This window comes from Erinaceus europaeus, chromosome 15, assembly GCF_950295315.1.
Source record: "Erinaceus europaeus chromosome 15, mEriEur2.1, whole genome shotgun sequence".
Taxonomy (NCBI): domain Eukaryota; kingdom Metazoa; phylum Chordata; class Mammalia; order Eulipotyphla; family Erinaceidae; genus Erinaceus; species Erinaceus europaeus.
The window spans coordinates 19,202,931-19,215,644 of NC_080176.1; the positions used below are offsets into that span (position 1 = coordinate 19,202,931).

A 12,714-nucleotide genomic window follows, 5' to 3' on the forward strand; every position below is an offset into this window, starting at 1 on the left:
GGGTGGGTCACAACCTTAGAAATTTTGGAGGGGGGAATCAGGCGGTAGGCAGCACAGCAGTTTAAGTGGACATTGCGCAACGTGCAGTGACTGACGTTAAGGATCCTGGTTCTAGCCCCCGGCTCCCCACCTGCAGGGGGGGGTCTCTTCACAAGTGGTAAAGCAGCTCTGTAGGTATCTTTCTCTCCCCTCTATCTTCCCCTCTTCTCTCCATTTCTCTTTGTCCTATCCAACAATAATCACATCAATAACAATAATAACCACAGTAATGATAAAATAACAAGGGCAACAAAAGGGAAAAATATAGCCTCCGGGAGCAGTGGATTCCTGGCGCAGGCACTGAGCCTCAGCAATAACCCTAGAGGCAAAAAGAAAAAAATTTCTAGTTGGTCGGCAGATACTTTCACTTTCTTTGTCTTTCAGGGTGACAATACCTTGGTGTCTAGTTAATCTTCCCATTCCATTCTAATCTGCTACTTGTTAGAAACCTGCTGTGGATTTGATTAGCGCTCTGAATCCTGAAGAAAGCTTTTTTAAAAAAATACTTTATTTTATTTTTGAGAGAGATTCAGAAAGAGAGAGAGAGAAACAGAAACACCAGAGCACAGCTGAGCTCTGGCTTATCGTGGTGCAGGGAAATTGAACCTGGGGCTTAGCGTCAGGCATGAGAGTTTGTTTGCATAACCATTATACTGTCTCTTCCACCCAGAAAGCTTTTTAGTACTTAAAAAAGTTCAACTGAATGTTCTAGAGCTAGTGAATAGACTTCCCACCCGTCATCTCAACTTTTTTGAAAAATTGTTTTTAAAATTTTTTTATTATCATTTTATTCACAGGATAGAGATAGCCAGAAATCGAGAAGGAAGAGGGTGATAGAGAGACAGAGAGACACCTGTAGCCTTGCTTCACTTGCAAGGCATTCCCCCTGCAGGTGGGGACCGGGGGGGGGGGGGGGGGCTCAAACCTGGGTCCTTGTGCACTGTAACATATTTGCTCAACCAGGTGCGCCACCACCTGGCCCTCCTGAAAAATTCTTTTTTTTTTAAATATTTTATTTTATTTTTAAATATTTATTTATTTTCCCTTTTTGTTGCCCTAATATTTTATTTTTGAGAGAAGTGCAGAGAGAGAGAAACAGAGGAAGAGAGAAAGAGAGAGAGAGAAACACCAGAGCACCACTCAGCTCTGGATTATGATGGTGCGGGGGGGTTGAATCTGGGATTTAGGAGCCTCAGGCATAAGAGTCTGTTTGCATAACCATTATAAAGGCTCCCCCACCTTTTTTTTTTTTTTTTTTAAACAAAGTTTAATGTATGGTCCTTAGCTTTGAATACTAAGTATTCTGCTTTGGTAGTATTCAAGGGAAAGTTAAGTTTTCTCATATAGAAAAGTTACTTCATTTGATATTTGTTTACCACCAGGGTTGTGGCTGATGCTCAGTGCCAATGTGACTGCTACTTCTGGTGGCCTTTTCTCCTTTCTCTTTTCTTTCTTATGATAGAAACAAATAGAGAGGGGCAGAGGAACAAATAGAGAGGGCACAAAGAAGAAATACCTGCAGCACTGCTCCACTACTTGTAAAGCTTCACTCCTGCAGGTCGAGACCAGGTGTTTGAACCTGGGTCCTTGCACTTTGTAATGTCGTGTGCTCTGATTGTGCCATTGCCTGGCCCCTTCACTTAACGTTGTTACAGGAATAACTCCTGGCAACATCTTGGAAGATTGTCAAAATAATTTTAGATACTAGATAACAGAAAAGTACTAAAAATAGCTTCGTTTTTATCTTAACATTTTTTATAGATTATGTTTAATTTTGGGAGAAATTGTCAGGTCTTGTATAAGAACACTGATTACTCTTTTTTACATTCGTTCCCCAGGACTCTCTGGAAGAAAAGCGGAAGCGGCAGCGGTCTGAACGCTTGGAACGGATTTTCCAACTTAGTGAGGCTCATGGGGCCCTGGCACCCATGTATGGGACTGAAGTCCTGGATTTTTGTACCCTGCCCCAACCTGTTGCCAGCCCCATCGGCCCTCATTCTCCTGGCCCCAGCCACCCCACCTTTTGGACTTATACCGAGGCTGCCCGCCAGGCTGTACTGTTTCCCCAGCAACGACTAGACCAGCTGTCAGAAATCATTGAGAGGTTGGCAGGGCTAAGTGCTAATGGGAAGTGGGTCTTGGGACCTCAGTGGATGTAGTGGTTAGGGCTGATAAAGGTACTAACTTTTAGGGTCTTGCAGAGTTCTTTCTTTTATACTGCTTGCCTTCTTCCTTTTACAGGTTCATCTTTGTCATGCCTCCTGTGGAGGCACCTCCCCCTTCCCTGCATGCCTGCCACCCACCTCCTTGGCTGGCTCCACGTCAGGCAGCCTTCCAGGAGCAATTGGCCTGTGTGCTCTGGCCCAGGGCTCGTCCTTTGCACCGTATTGTGTGTAACATGCGCACCCAGTTCCCTGACTTGAGGCTCATCCAGTATGATTGTGGTGAGTTTGCTGATCAGTGAGAGACCCTTGACCTCTTTTCCTGTCTTAGAAGCAAGACTGTTATATCAGAGGGTTATACAAAATGCCTATGGGTGTCATTAAACAGGTTTATTTGGCTTTGTTTGTGGGCAAGATAGAGAAATAGACCTTGTGATGGACTACTAGCATTCATGAGTTTGACTTTGATGAGCATTGAAAAGAAGTGATGCTAACTCCTTCAGTAATTATTTTTTGACCATTTATATTTCGCTAATTATTTGGGTTATAATACAAGTGGAAATTATTGGGGTTACAATGCACGTAGAGATAGCACAGTATTTTATCTTCCTATTTTTGTGGGAAAGCCTGTGGTACATTTCCTAAAGAGTGAGTAATAAACCTTGGTGAACGGGAAGGTAGTGCAGCGGTTAAACTCTTAGGCATGAGTTCCTAATTTAATCTGCAGCATCATGTGTGCCAGAGTGATGCTCTGGTTTTCTCTCTGTCCCCTGGCCACTCATCTTAAAGGGGGAAAGGAAAAAAAATAATAATAAGGCCAGTAAATTTTGTTTTGGGAAAAGGCAGAATTCTTATCTTGGTTAGAATACATCTTGCTTCACCTGTTTTGATTCTCTATTTGTGATCAACAGAAAGCTACAAGATTATAAGATTAAAGGGTATAGTTCTTAAGAAATTCTGAGGGCAAGAGAGCAAAAGAGCAAAGTGTGGGGCAAAGGGAGATAGTATAATGGTTATACAAACAACTTTCATGCTGACACCCCTGGGTTCAATCCCCCAGCACCACCATAAGCCATAACTAAGCACTGCCTTGGTTTAAAAGAGAAAGTGAGAGAGCAAAGTATGTGTGTGGTGTGTTGGGTGTGCTTCTATGGAGTTAGGACCTTAGGTTCTTCTGCCATCCTTAGTGTTTGTTCAGTGAAGAGGTAGAGCGCTCATCCATGCAAGATTTTATTGCTCCTGGATGAAGTTTTTCATCCTTTCCACTTGGGAGAGATGAAGACAGGAAGAAGAGGAGCAGTGGAGACCACAGAACTGCTCTGCCATCTGCGCAGCTTCCCTGCTAGCACCATATTCTGTCTCCTGGTGCTGTGAGTTTTGAGACTTAGCCCATCTAAAATCCTAGGTCTTTATACATAGTGAGGTAGATACCCTGCCAGATGAGCTATAGCCCAGTTCTTATTCTTTTATCTTTTTTTTTGTATTTATTGGTTTTATAGAGGGAAAGTGAAAAAGACACTATAACACCAAAGCTTCTTTCACTGTGGTGGAGACCAGGCTTGAACCTGGGTTGTGCACATAACAAAGCAGCACCCTATCCAAGTGAGCTGTTTTGCTGACCCTGTTGTTTTGCTCAGTTCTGGCTGTTGGTGGTACTGAGGATTGAGTCTCAGACTCTCAGATTCACATCCTGTGCATTACTGATGTGATATTTCCCCAGTTTTTTTTTTTTTTTTTTCCTTTTTGGTGCCCTTGTTGTAGTTATTGTTGTTATTGATGTCCTTGTTGAATAGGACAGAGAGAAATGGAGAGAGGAGGGGAAGACAGGAGAGAAAGATAGACACCTGCAGATCTGCTTCACCACTTGTGAAGCGACTGCCCTATATAGGTGGGGAGCTGGGGCTCAAACTGGGAACCTTTCACCTGTCCTTGCACTTTGCACCACGTGCGCTTAAGCCCGACTCCCCAGTTTTGTTTTTTTTTAAATATTGATTTATGAGGAGAGATAATAGCCAGAGCATCACTGTGGCATACAGGATTCTGGGATCAAACTTGGGACCTCCTATTTAAATGTCCAGTACTAGACCACCTCCCAGGCTGCTTGATCTTTGTGGTCTTAAGGTGACTACTGAGACCAGGAGGTGTGCAGCAAGTAGAATATCTGAGCTAAGAGCATGAGGTCTGGAGTCAGTCCTGCTATGTACATGTTAGAATGCTGCTCTGGTTCCTCTCTTTCACTTACACACACACACACACACACACAAACACACACACACACACACACACACACACTCATTAGTAAAATTTTAAAGTGTTAAAGGAGTAATGGAGTTTGGGAGGTGGTACAGTGGATGACATGTTAGATTCTCAAGCATGAGAATTCTGTCCTTGGCACCATATGTGCCCAGAGTGTTGCTCTGTTTTTCTCTCCCTCCCTCCCTAAAAAGATGACTACCATAATTCCAGGAAGTGTACCAATGCCCCAAACAGTAACCTGCGTATGGTTGAGACAAAGCATAACTAGCAAAGCTTTGTTTCTGGGGAATGAAGTCCTCCCAGTGACTTAGCTTTACAGATCATTGGCTCCTATTAGTCCATATGCCCATTCTTTGAGCGGTTGCTGACCAAAAAGAATGCTAAAAACTCGTGATTTATCTTCTGGAGTTGTTAGGATGTGCCTTCTCTAGAACTGAGAGATATATGCCATATGTTCACCATGTTAATAGGGTTTTGTTCATCAAAAATGATTATTGGGTAGTGTATCAAGTAATCTTTGCCACAGCTTTGCAGATATTTCTATAGTAACATGTTTAGATTTTTATGAGTATGTGCTTAGTGGAGTGAGAAAAATTACAACATTAAAAATAATCAGAATAGATGAATTCAAGTCTAAGTAAGTGTTCAAACTACTATTAGAAATGTTACAGAAGGGAGTCGGGCTGTAGCATAGAGGGTTAAACTCATGTGACATGAAGCCCAAGGACTGGCATATAACGATCCAGTTTGAGCCCCAGCTCCCCACCTGCAGGGGAGTTGCTTCACAAGTGATGAAGCAGGTCTGCAGGTGTCTCTCTTTCTCTCCCCCTCTCTGTCTTCCCCTCCTCTCTCCATTTCTCTCTGTCCTATCTAACAATAATGACATCAATAATAACTACATCAGCAATTAAAAACAAAAAGGGCAACAAAAGTGAAAATAAATATTAAAAAATTAAAAGAAAAAAAAAAAGAAAGAAATGATTGTTGTGTTTCATAGAAGATGGGTCATAAGATCCTGACTTTGTGACCTGTAAACCATGAGCACAGGTTTGTTGATGTCTAGCCTCGGTATTTTTTATATTTCAGTTGGCATTATTAAGTGTGGTACTTAGCATCAAAAGGACCAGGGATATATTTAAGTTGTTGATCACATATTTTTAGCATAGGTGAGGCCCTGGATTTGATTCCCCAGTAGTAAAGCAAAACATGCATCACTTAAGATTTTTCTTATCACTCCAAGGGTCCTTTTACCTCTAGTTAAATTCATAGTAGATCTAAACAAGAAGAGATTAAAGACAGAAACCTTAAAGGAACAAGACAAAGCGGGATGCTTTTGATCCCCTGAAATCCTGGCCTGAAACTTTATCTTACAGCTGCAGTCTACCTGTGCGTGCTCAGTGTTCTCCCCATTCCAACAGACAGATAGCTAACTCTCTGTACCCCTTCCTATCTCCTCAGGAAAGTTGCAAACGCTGGCAGTGCTGTTGCGACAGCTCAAGGCAGAAGGCCACCGGGTGCTCATCTTTACCCAGATGACCCGAATGCTAGATGTATTGGAACAGTTTCTCACCTACCACGGCCACCTCTACTTGCGTCTGGATGGATCTACAAGAGTTGAACAGAGACAGGTAACTCAGGCATTTGCAATCCTTAGAGACTCACCTCAGCTGCTGTCTCCTTGCTCCAGAGTTCCAGGGGGGACCTCCCCAAAACCTGTGCATGTTTCTGGGGGTATGTCTCCCAATATGGTGTTTTTTTCCCTTCCCCCTCTAGGCCTTGATGGAAAGATTCAATGCAGACAAGCGCATATTCTGCTTCATCCTTTCAACTCGGAGTGGGGGTGTGGGTGTGAACCTGACAGGAGCAGACACTGTTGTTTTCTATGACAGCGACTGGAATCCCACCATGGATGCTCAGGCCCAGGATCGCTGTCACCGTATTGGCCAGACTCGAGATGTCCACATCTATAGGTACTGCCTACTTGTTCCTGGCTTCGCGTCCCTCTTTTTATTGATATTTTCAGCTGTTTACACATGGTCTTCATCACCTAGGCTTATAAGTGAGCGGACAATAGAGGAGAACATTCTGAAAAAGGCAAATCAGAAGAGAATGTTGGGAGACATGGCCATTGAGGGAGGCAACTTTACCACAGCCTACTTTAAACAGGTACTAAGATCTTCTCATCAGTACCAGAGAGAGATCCTATGTCAGTAGGAGTTACTTTAAGAGGGTGCTTGATCTCCGTGGGCCTGCCTCTTAACCAGTGGCATATGTAATACCCCATAGCTGTACCTCTGGGACCAGGGCTGATTCCATTGGCTCTGACACTTTTTCCCTGCTCAATCTAATAGCAGACCATCCGAGAGCTGTTTGATATGCCCCTGGAGGAGCCTGCTGGCTCGTCTGTGTCCTCTGCCCCTGAAGAGGAGGAAGAAACGGTGGCCAGCAAGCAGACCCATATCCTGGAGCAGGTGAACAAGAGTGGGCACTTCTAGAGTAGAGCTAGTGGTCCCAGTATGTGTTGTCTCTTATCTGTTGACCCTTGGGGAAAATGGGAGAGGGAGCATTCTTTTGCTCCCAGAATATTAACCTTTGGTTGTTCTAAGTATATTAGTTAACATCTATTGAAGATATTGGAGTCCAATAGTGCTCCTTACTACTTTTGGGTGTCAGGCCAAATGTGTTCACTCATCTGAACATCACTTTCTACTTCTAAAATTACAAGAAGTCAGTCACTGAGAAACTAAATGATATCGTAGTTACAAGAGGTGCCTGTACCTAATGTAATGTCCTCATTTTCAGAATCTACTATATCGTGAGTTTGGATGGTGAAGTCTAGGTTTGTTTTTAAGAGACCTATTTACTTTGAGAGAGGATGCAGATCAGAGCATTTCTCAAGTCTGACGTAATATAATTCTAGGGATTGAACCTGTGACCTCTAACAACTGAAAATACTTCACCTGGTCAGGGGCCAGCCGCTGACACACTAAACACAAGGACCCAGATTGGAACTCTTGCTTTACACTGGCGGGGGGAGGGGGATGCCTCACAAGTGAAGCAGTACTACAGGTGTCTTATCCTTTTATCTTCCTGTCTCTCTCTCCCCCTCTTGAATTTCTCTAACCTATCAGAATAGAAAGGAAAAGAAAATGTGGCAGCTGGGAGTGGGGGATTCATAGTGCTGGCATCAAGTCTCAGCAATAACCCTGGGCGATTAAAAAAAAAAGTGACTGGTGTAAGGATCCCAGTTCGAGCCCCCTGAAGGGGAGTCACTTCACAGGCGGTGAAGCAGGTCTGCAGGTGTCTTATCTTTCTCTCCCCCTCTGTCTTCCCCATCTCTCTCCATTTTTCTTTGTCCTGTCCAACAACAACGACATCAATAACAACAATAACTACAACAACAATAAAAAAGGGAAATAAAAGGGAAAATAAAAATATATATATTTAAAAATAAATAAAAGCAATCGAGCCCTGAGTAAACCCCCCCCCCCAAAAAAAAAGGCTCTTAAGGAAGATGATTAGAGAGGCTAGACAAAAAGCTCAGCTGTAGTGTTTAGATCTTGTATGCCAAGGCTCCTGGTTTGATCCACATTGTTGCATGTTTTAAAGTAGTGCTCTGACTTCTCCCTCTCACTTGGAACTCTGACTCCTGAATTATTTTTTTTTATTTCTTACAAAAAAAAAAAAAATTCAGCCAGGGAAATGGTGTAGCAGCTAAAGCACTGTAAGCTGATAAGCATGAAGTCCTGAGTTCAATCCTCAGCATTGCAGACACCACACTGGTGCTCTTGTTTTCTCTCCTCCGATGAATAAATCTTAGGGCCTGAGTGGTGTCACATTTGGTTCATCACACATGTTACAATGCACAGTGGTTCCAGCCCCTAGTCCCCACCTGCATGGGGCAAAGCTTTTCGAGTAGTGAAGCAATGTGTCTCTCTACCCCTCTTCCTCTCTATCTCCCCCTCCCCTCTTGATTTCTGTCTGTCTCTATCCAATAAATAAAGATAATTAAAAAAATTGTAAGAATAAATCCTCAAAGCAAAAAAAAAAAAAAAAACAAATAAGCAAACACAATGTTTTGTGATCTTGGTAGCACAGCAAATAGGTCTTAGAAATTTACTGTGTACAGGGCCCCAGGTTCAAGTTCCTGTGGGAGTCAAGCTTCACAAGCAATGAAGCAGTGTTGCAGATATCTCTTTTTTTAACCAGAGCACTGTTCAACTCTGGTTCGTGGTGGTGTGGAGGATTGAACTTGGGACTTTGGAGGCTCAGACAACCACTATGCTATCTACACCCACCCTCACTCTCCCCCCCCCCCCAACTTTGTTTTATTGCCATCAGGGTTATAATTGGAGCTCAGGGCCAGCACTATGAATCCACCACTCCCAGTGGCCATCCCCTCCCCCCCTTTTTATTTCTTCTATTTTAATGGCTAGGACTGAGAAATTGAGAGGGGGAGAGGGAGATAGCATAATGGTTATGTAAACAGACCTCATGCCTGAGGCTCTGAGTTCCCAGGCTTTTTTTTTTTAAGATTTTTTTCTTTTTTAATAATATTTATTCCCTTTTGTTGCCCTTGTTGTTTTATTGTTGTAGTTATTATTGTTGTTGATGTCATCATTGTTGGATAGGACAGAGAGAAATGGAGAGAGGAGGGGAAGAGAAAGATAGACACCTGCAGACCTGCTTCACTGCTTCTGAAGCGACTACCCTGCAGATGGGGAGCTGGGGATTCAAATCAGGATCCTTGTGCCAGTCCTTGCACTTCACACCATGTGTGTTTAACCCGCTGCGCTACTGCCCAACTCCTCCCCCCCCCATCTTCCCTTCTGTGGCCCTTGTTTTTCATTGTTGTTGTAGTTGTTGTTATTATTGTCCTTGTTAGCTAGGACAGAGAGAAGGGGAAGATAGAAAGGGGGAGAGAAAGATAGACACCTACAGACCTGCTTCACCATCTGTGAGGTAATTCCCCTGCATGTGGGGAGGCAGGGGCTCTAATCTGGATCCTCACGCCAGTCCTTGCGCATTGTGCCATGTCTGCTTAATGCAATGAGCTGTTGCCCGACTCCCCTCAGGGTTTTTTTTTTTTTTTTAAATAATTTCTTTGGCGTCTGGGCAGTGGTGCAGCATGTTAAGTGCATATGGTGCGAAGCGCAAGGACCCACACAAGGATTCTGGTTCGAGCCTCTGGCTCCCCACCTGCAGGAGGGTGTCAGGGTCTTTGGTGGGGTGATCTCCAGGGGAAAGGTAACGGACCGGTTTCTTTCTCGCTCGCGCAAGAGACGACATGAAGTAAAAGACACCAGGGAGACCTTCAGCGTGCTCAGATCGCATTTATTAGCAGGTGGACATGAGTTAAATAGAAAACCAAACAAAGGGAATTATTGAAATATGTCAGAAATTACAGGTTTCTTAAAGGTCAGCTTGCCCCTGTGGTAGGGGGCTGGTATGACAGGAATTGATGGAGATATAAGACAGTTATTCTCCATGACGCAAGCAACTTAATTATCCAAAGGTATTTGAGAGAAGCATAGGGGTTAAACCAGTAGGGTGTAACAGAGAGAAGATGGATATCAAAAGGCCATATAGTTTGGAATTTCTCTTGTCTGGGGTCTGAGGTGTATGATGGAGTGTGTGATAAGGTGTGTTCTTCTGTGATCAGAAGGTAAGGTGACTTTGAGTAAGTGAATCATAAAGTAGGCGGCCATGTGGCCTGCAGTTAATGGGGAGAAGTATTGGGGTATCTGTGGGCCTGAGTGTCAAGAAGGAAAGAACTAAGTCTGAGCTTCTCCCCTTTGCTCACCTCGGTTGAGAGAGACTAACCAAGAGGGTATCTTCTCAGACCTCCATCCAAGGATGGGGGGTAGTAGTTCTCCCTAAGCTCTATCAAGCTTACACATAGTCCCAATAGGAGGGGTCGCTTCACAGGTGGTGAAGCAGGTCTGCAGGTATCTATCTATCTCTCCCCCTCTGTTTTCTCTACCTCTCTCCATTTCTCTGTCCTATCCAACAGCAATGACTGCAACAACAATAATAACGGTAAACAGCAAGAGCAACAAAAGGTTAAAGATGGCCTGCAGGAGTAGTGGACTCGTAGTGCAGGCACCGAGTCCTAGTGATAACCCTGGAGGCAAGAAAAATAATAATTTACTTATTATTGGATAGAGACAGAAATTTAGAGAGGAGAGTGGGAGAGTCGGGGACCTACGTCACTGCTTCACCACAGGTGAACCTTTCCCCCTGGGAAAAGGACTTGGGACCAGGGACTTGACCTTGGATCCTTGCACATAGTTATGTGTGTTTAACTAGGCACACTACCACCTGGTTCTCTCTCTCTCTCTCGATTTTATTTGTTCATGAGAAAGATAGGTAGAGAGAGAGAGAGAGAGAGAGAAAGAACCAGACATCACTCTGGTACATGTGCTGCCAGGAATTGAACTTAAGACTTCATGGTCGAGAATACAATACTTTTATCTATTATTGTCTCCTGGACAACCCCTTCTTTCTATCTCCCCCTTCTCAATTTCTTTTTATATTTTGGAGGAAAGGGAGGGGAAATAAAAAAAGGCTGTAGGGACATGTGGGTGCTTTTTTTTGTTTTGTTTTGTTTTTCCTTCCTCCATGGTTATTGCTGGGGCTTGGTGCCTGCACCACTGCTCCTGGAGGCTATTTTTTCTTCCCGTTTGTTGCCCTTGTTGCTTTATCGTTGTTATTGATATCATTGTTGTTGGATAGGACAGAGAGAAATGAAGGGGGAGGAGAAAAAGATAGACATCTGCAGACCTGCTTCACCGCTTGCGAAGCCACCACCCCCTCTTTAGGTGGGCAGCCGGGGACTTGAACTGGGATCGTTAGGCTGGTCCTTGGTGCTTCATGCCACGTGCGCTTAACCTGCTGCACTACTGCTCGGCCTCAGTGGTGTATTTGTTATGCAGGCACTGAGCTTCAGTGATAAAATAATCCTTGTGGCCAAAAAAAAAAAAAAAAAAAAAAAAGATATTTAGAATCTACAGGTGTTGGCTAGCATGGAGATAGTTTTACTGACCCATGCTTTTCTCTTAATGCCGAGCTTGCTCTAGGCTACTGTCCTCAGTGCAGTGCCTTCACTGTGAGCTTCCTGGGTGCTTATCTCCAGGGACAAGTGAGGTGTGGTTAGTATGTGTCATGAGGCTTTTCTGTGCAGAAAATAATCACGGGGATCTGTTTTTTAGTTCAAAAACTCCTAGGGACTGCTTTTTACAGGAAAGAGAAGGCTGACTACAAAAGGGAAGGAAGTAACGCTTTCAATAGAAGTTTCTAAAAACAGTTATTTCGCCCCCAGTGAGAGTCCTGCTCAAATCCATTTTGTCCAGCGTGGACTGCGGCATTGCTTTGATAACTGGGTGCATAAAAGAGAGTTGAAAAGGGGGCTGGGCAGTAGCGCAGTGGGTTAAGCGCATGTGGCGCAAAGCGCAAGGACCGGCGTAAAGATCCTAGTTCGAGACCCCAGCTCCCCACCTGCAGGGGAGTCGCTTCACAAGCGTTGTAGATGGTCTGCAGGTGTCTGCCTTTCTCTCCCCCTCTCCCCCCCCCCCATTTCTCTCTGTGCTATACAACAACACCACCGATTCAAAAGGACAACCCCAGGAGCAGTGGATTTATAGTGCAGGCACTGAGTCCCAGCAATAACCCTGGAGGCAGAGAAAAAAAAAAAAAGCTTTGAAAAGCTGATTTGATATAAAATTGGCCTCAAACTTTTGCAAGAATGACATTGCAGGGTGCAAAGTTCTTTAATTCTCAGGATTTTCCTACATCTTTGCAGGCGTTGTGTCGAGCAGAGGATGAGGAAGACATCCGTGCCGCCACGCAGGCCAAAGCTGAACAGGTGGCTGAGCTCGCAGAATTCAACGAGAATGACGGGTTTCCTGCTGGTGAGAGTGAAGAGAACAGTCGACCTGGGGCGGAGGATGAAGAAGTATCTCGGGCTGAACAAGAAATTGCTGCCCTTGTCGAGCAGGTTAGCATTGAATCCACTAGTTCTCAACGTTGCCACCTCTGGTTCTTCCTCTGGGATCTGTGACTCTCCTTCTAGCCTCCCTGGTGATAGTAACTAAAAATGAGGGGTCACAGCTTCCTGCGTTCATTACCTCTGCTCCTCCCCACAGCTGACCCCCATTGAGCGCTATGCCATGAAATTCCTCGAAGCCTCGCTGGAAGAGGTGAGCCGAGAGGAGCTTAAGCAGGCAGAAGTGAGTATTTCTTTGGGGTGACGTTGAGA

General features: G+C 44.3%; 1 protein-coding gene across 9 annotated transcripts in view; it reads left to right on the top strand.

The window, feature by feature from the left end:
- Positions 1-12,714, top strand: part of SRCAP (Snf2 related CREBBP activator protein) — a 54,802-nt gene that overhangs the window by 38,782 nt on the left and 3,306 nt on the right. For all 9 annotated transcript variants that reach the window (XM_060173078.1, XM_060173079.1, XM_060173074.1 and 6 more), the window contains 8 exons: positions 1,878-2,143; positions 2,281-2,483; positions 5,916-6,085; positions 6,231-6,427; positions 6,509-6,623; positions 6,809-6,928; positions 12,259-12,453; positions 12,602-12,685. In XM_060173078.1, the coding sequence (XP_060029061.1) occupies positions 1,878-2,143; positions 2,281-2,483; positions 5,916-6,085; positions 6,231-6,427; positions 6,509-6,623; positions 6,809-6,928; positions 12,259-12,453; positions 12,602-12,685 (1,350 nt within the window). The remainder of the gene's footprint in view (positions 1-1,877; positions 2,144-2,280; positions 2,484-5,915; positions 6,086-6,230; positions 6,428-6,508; positions 6,624-6,808; positions 6,929-12,258; positions 12,454-12,601; positions 12,686-12,714) is intronic.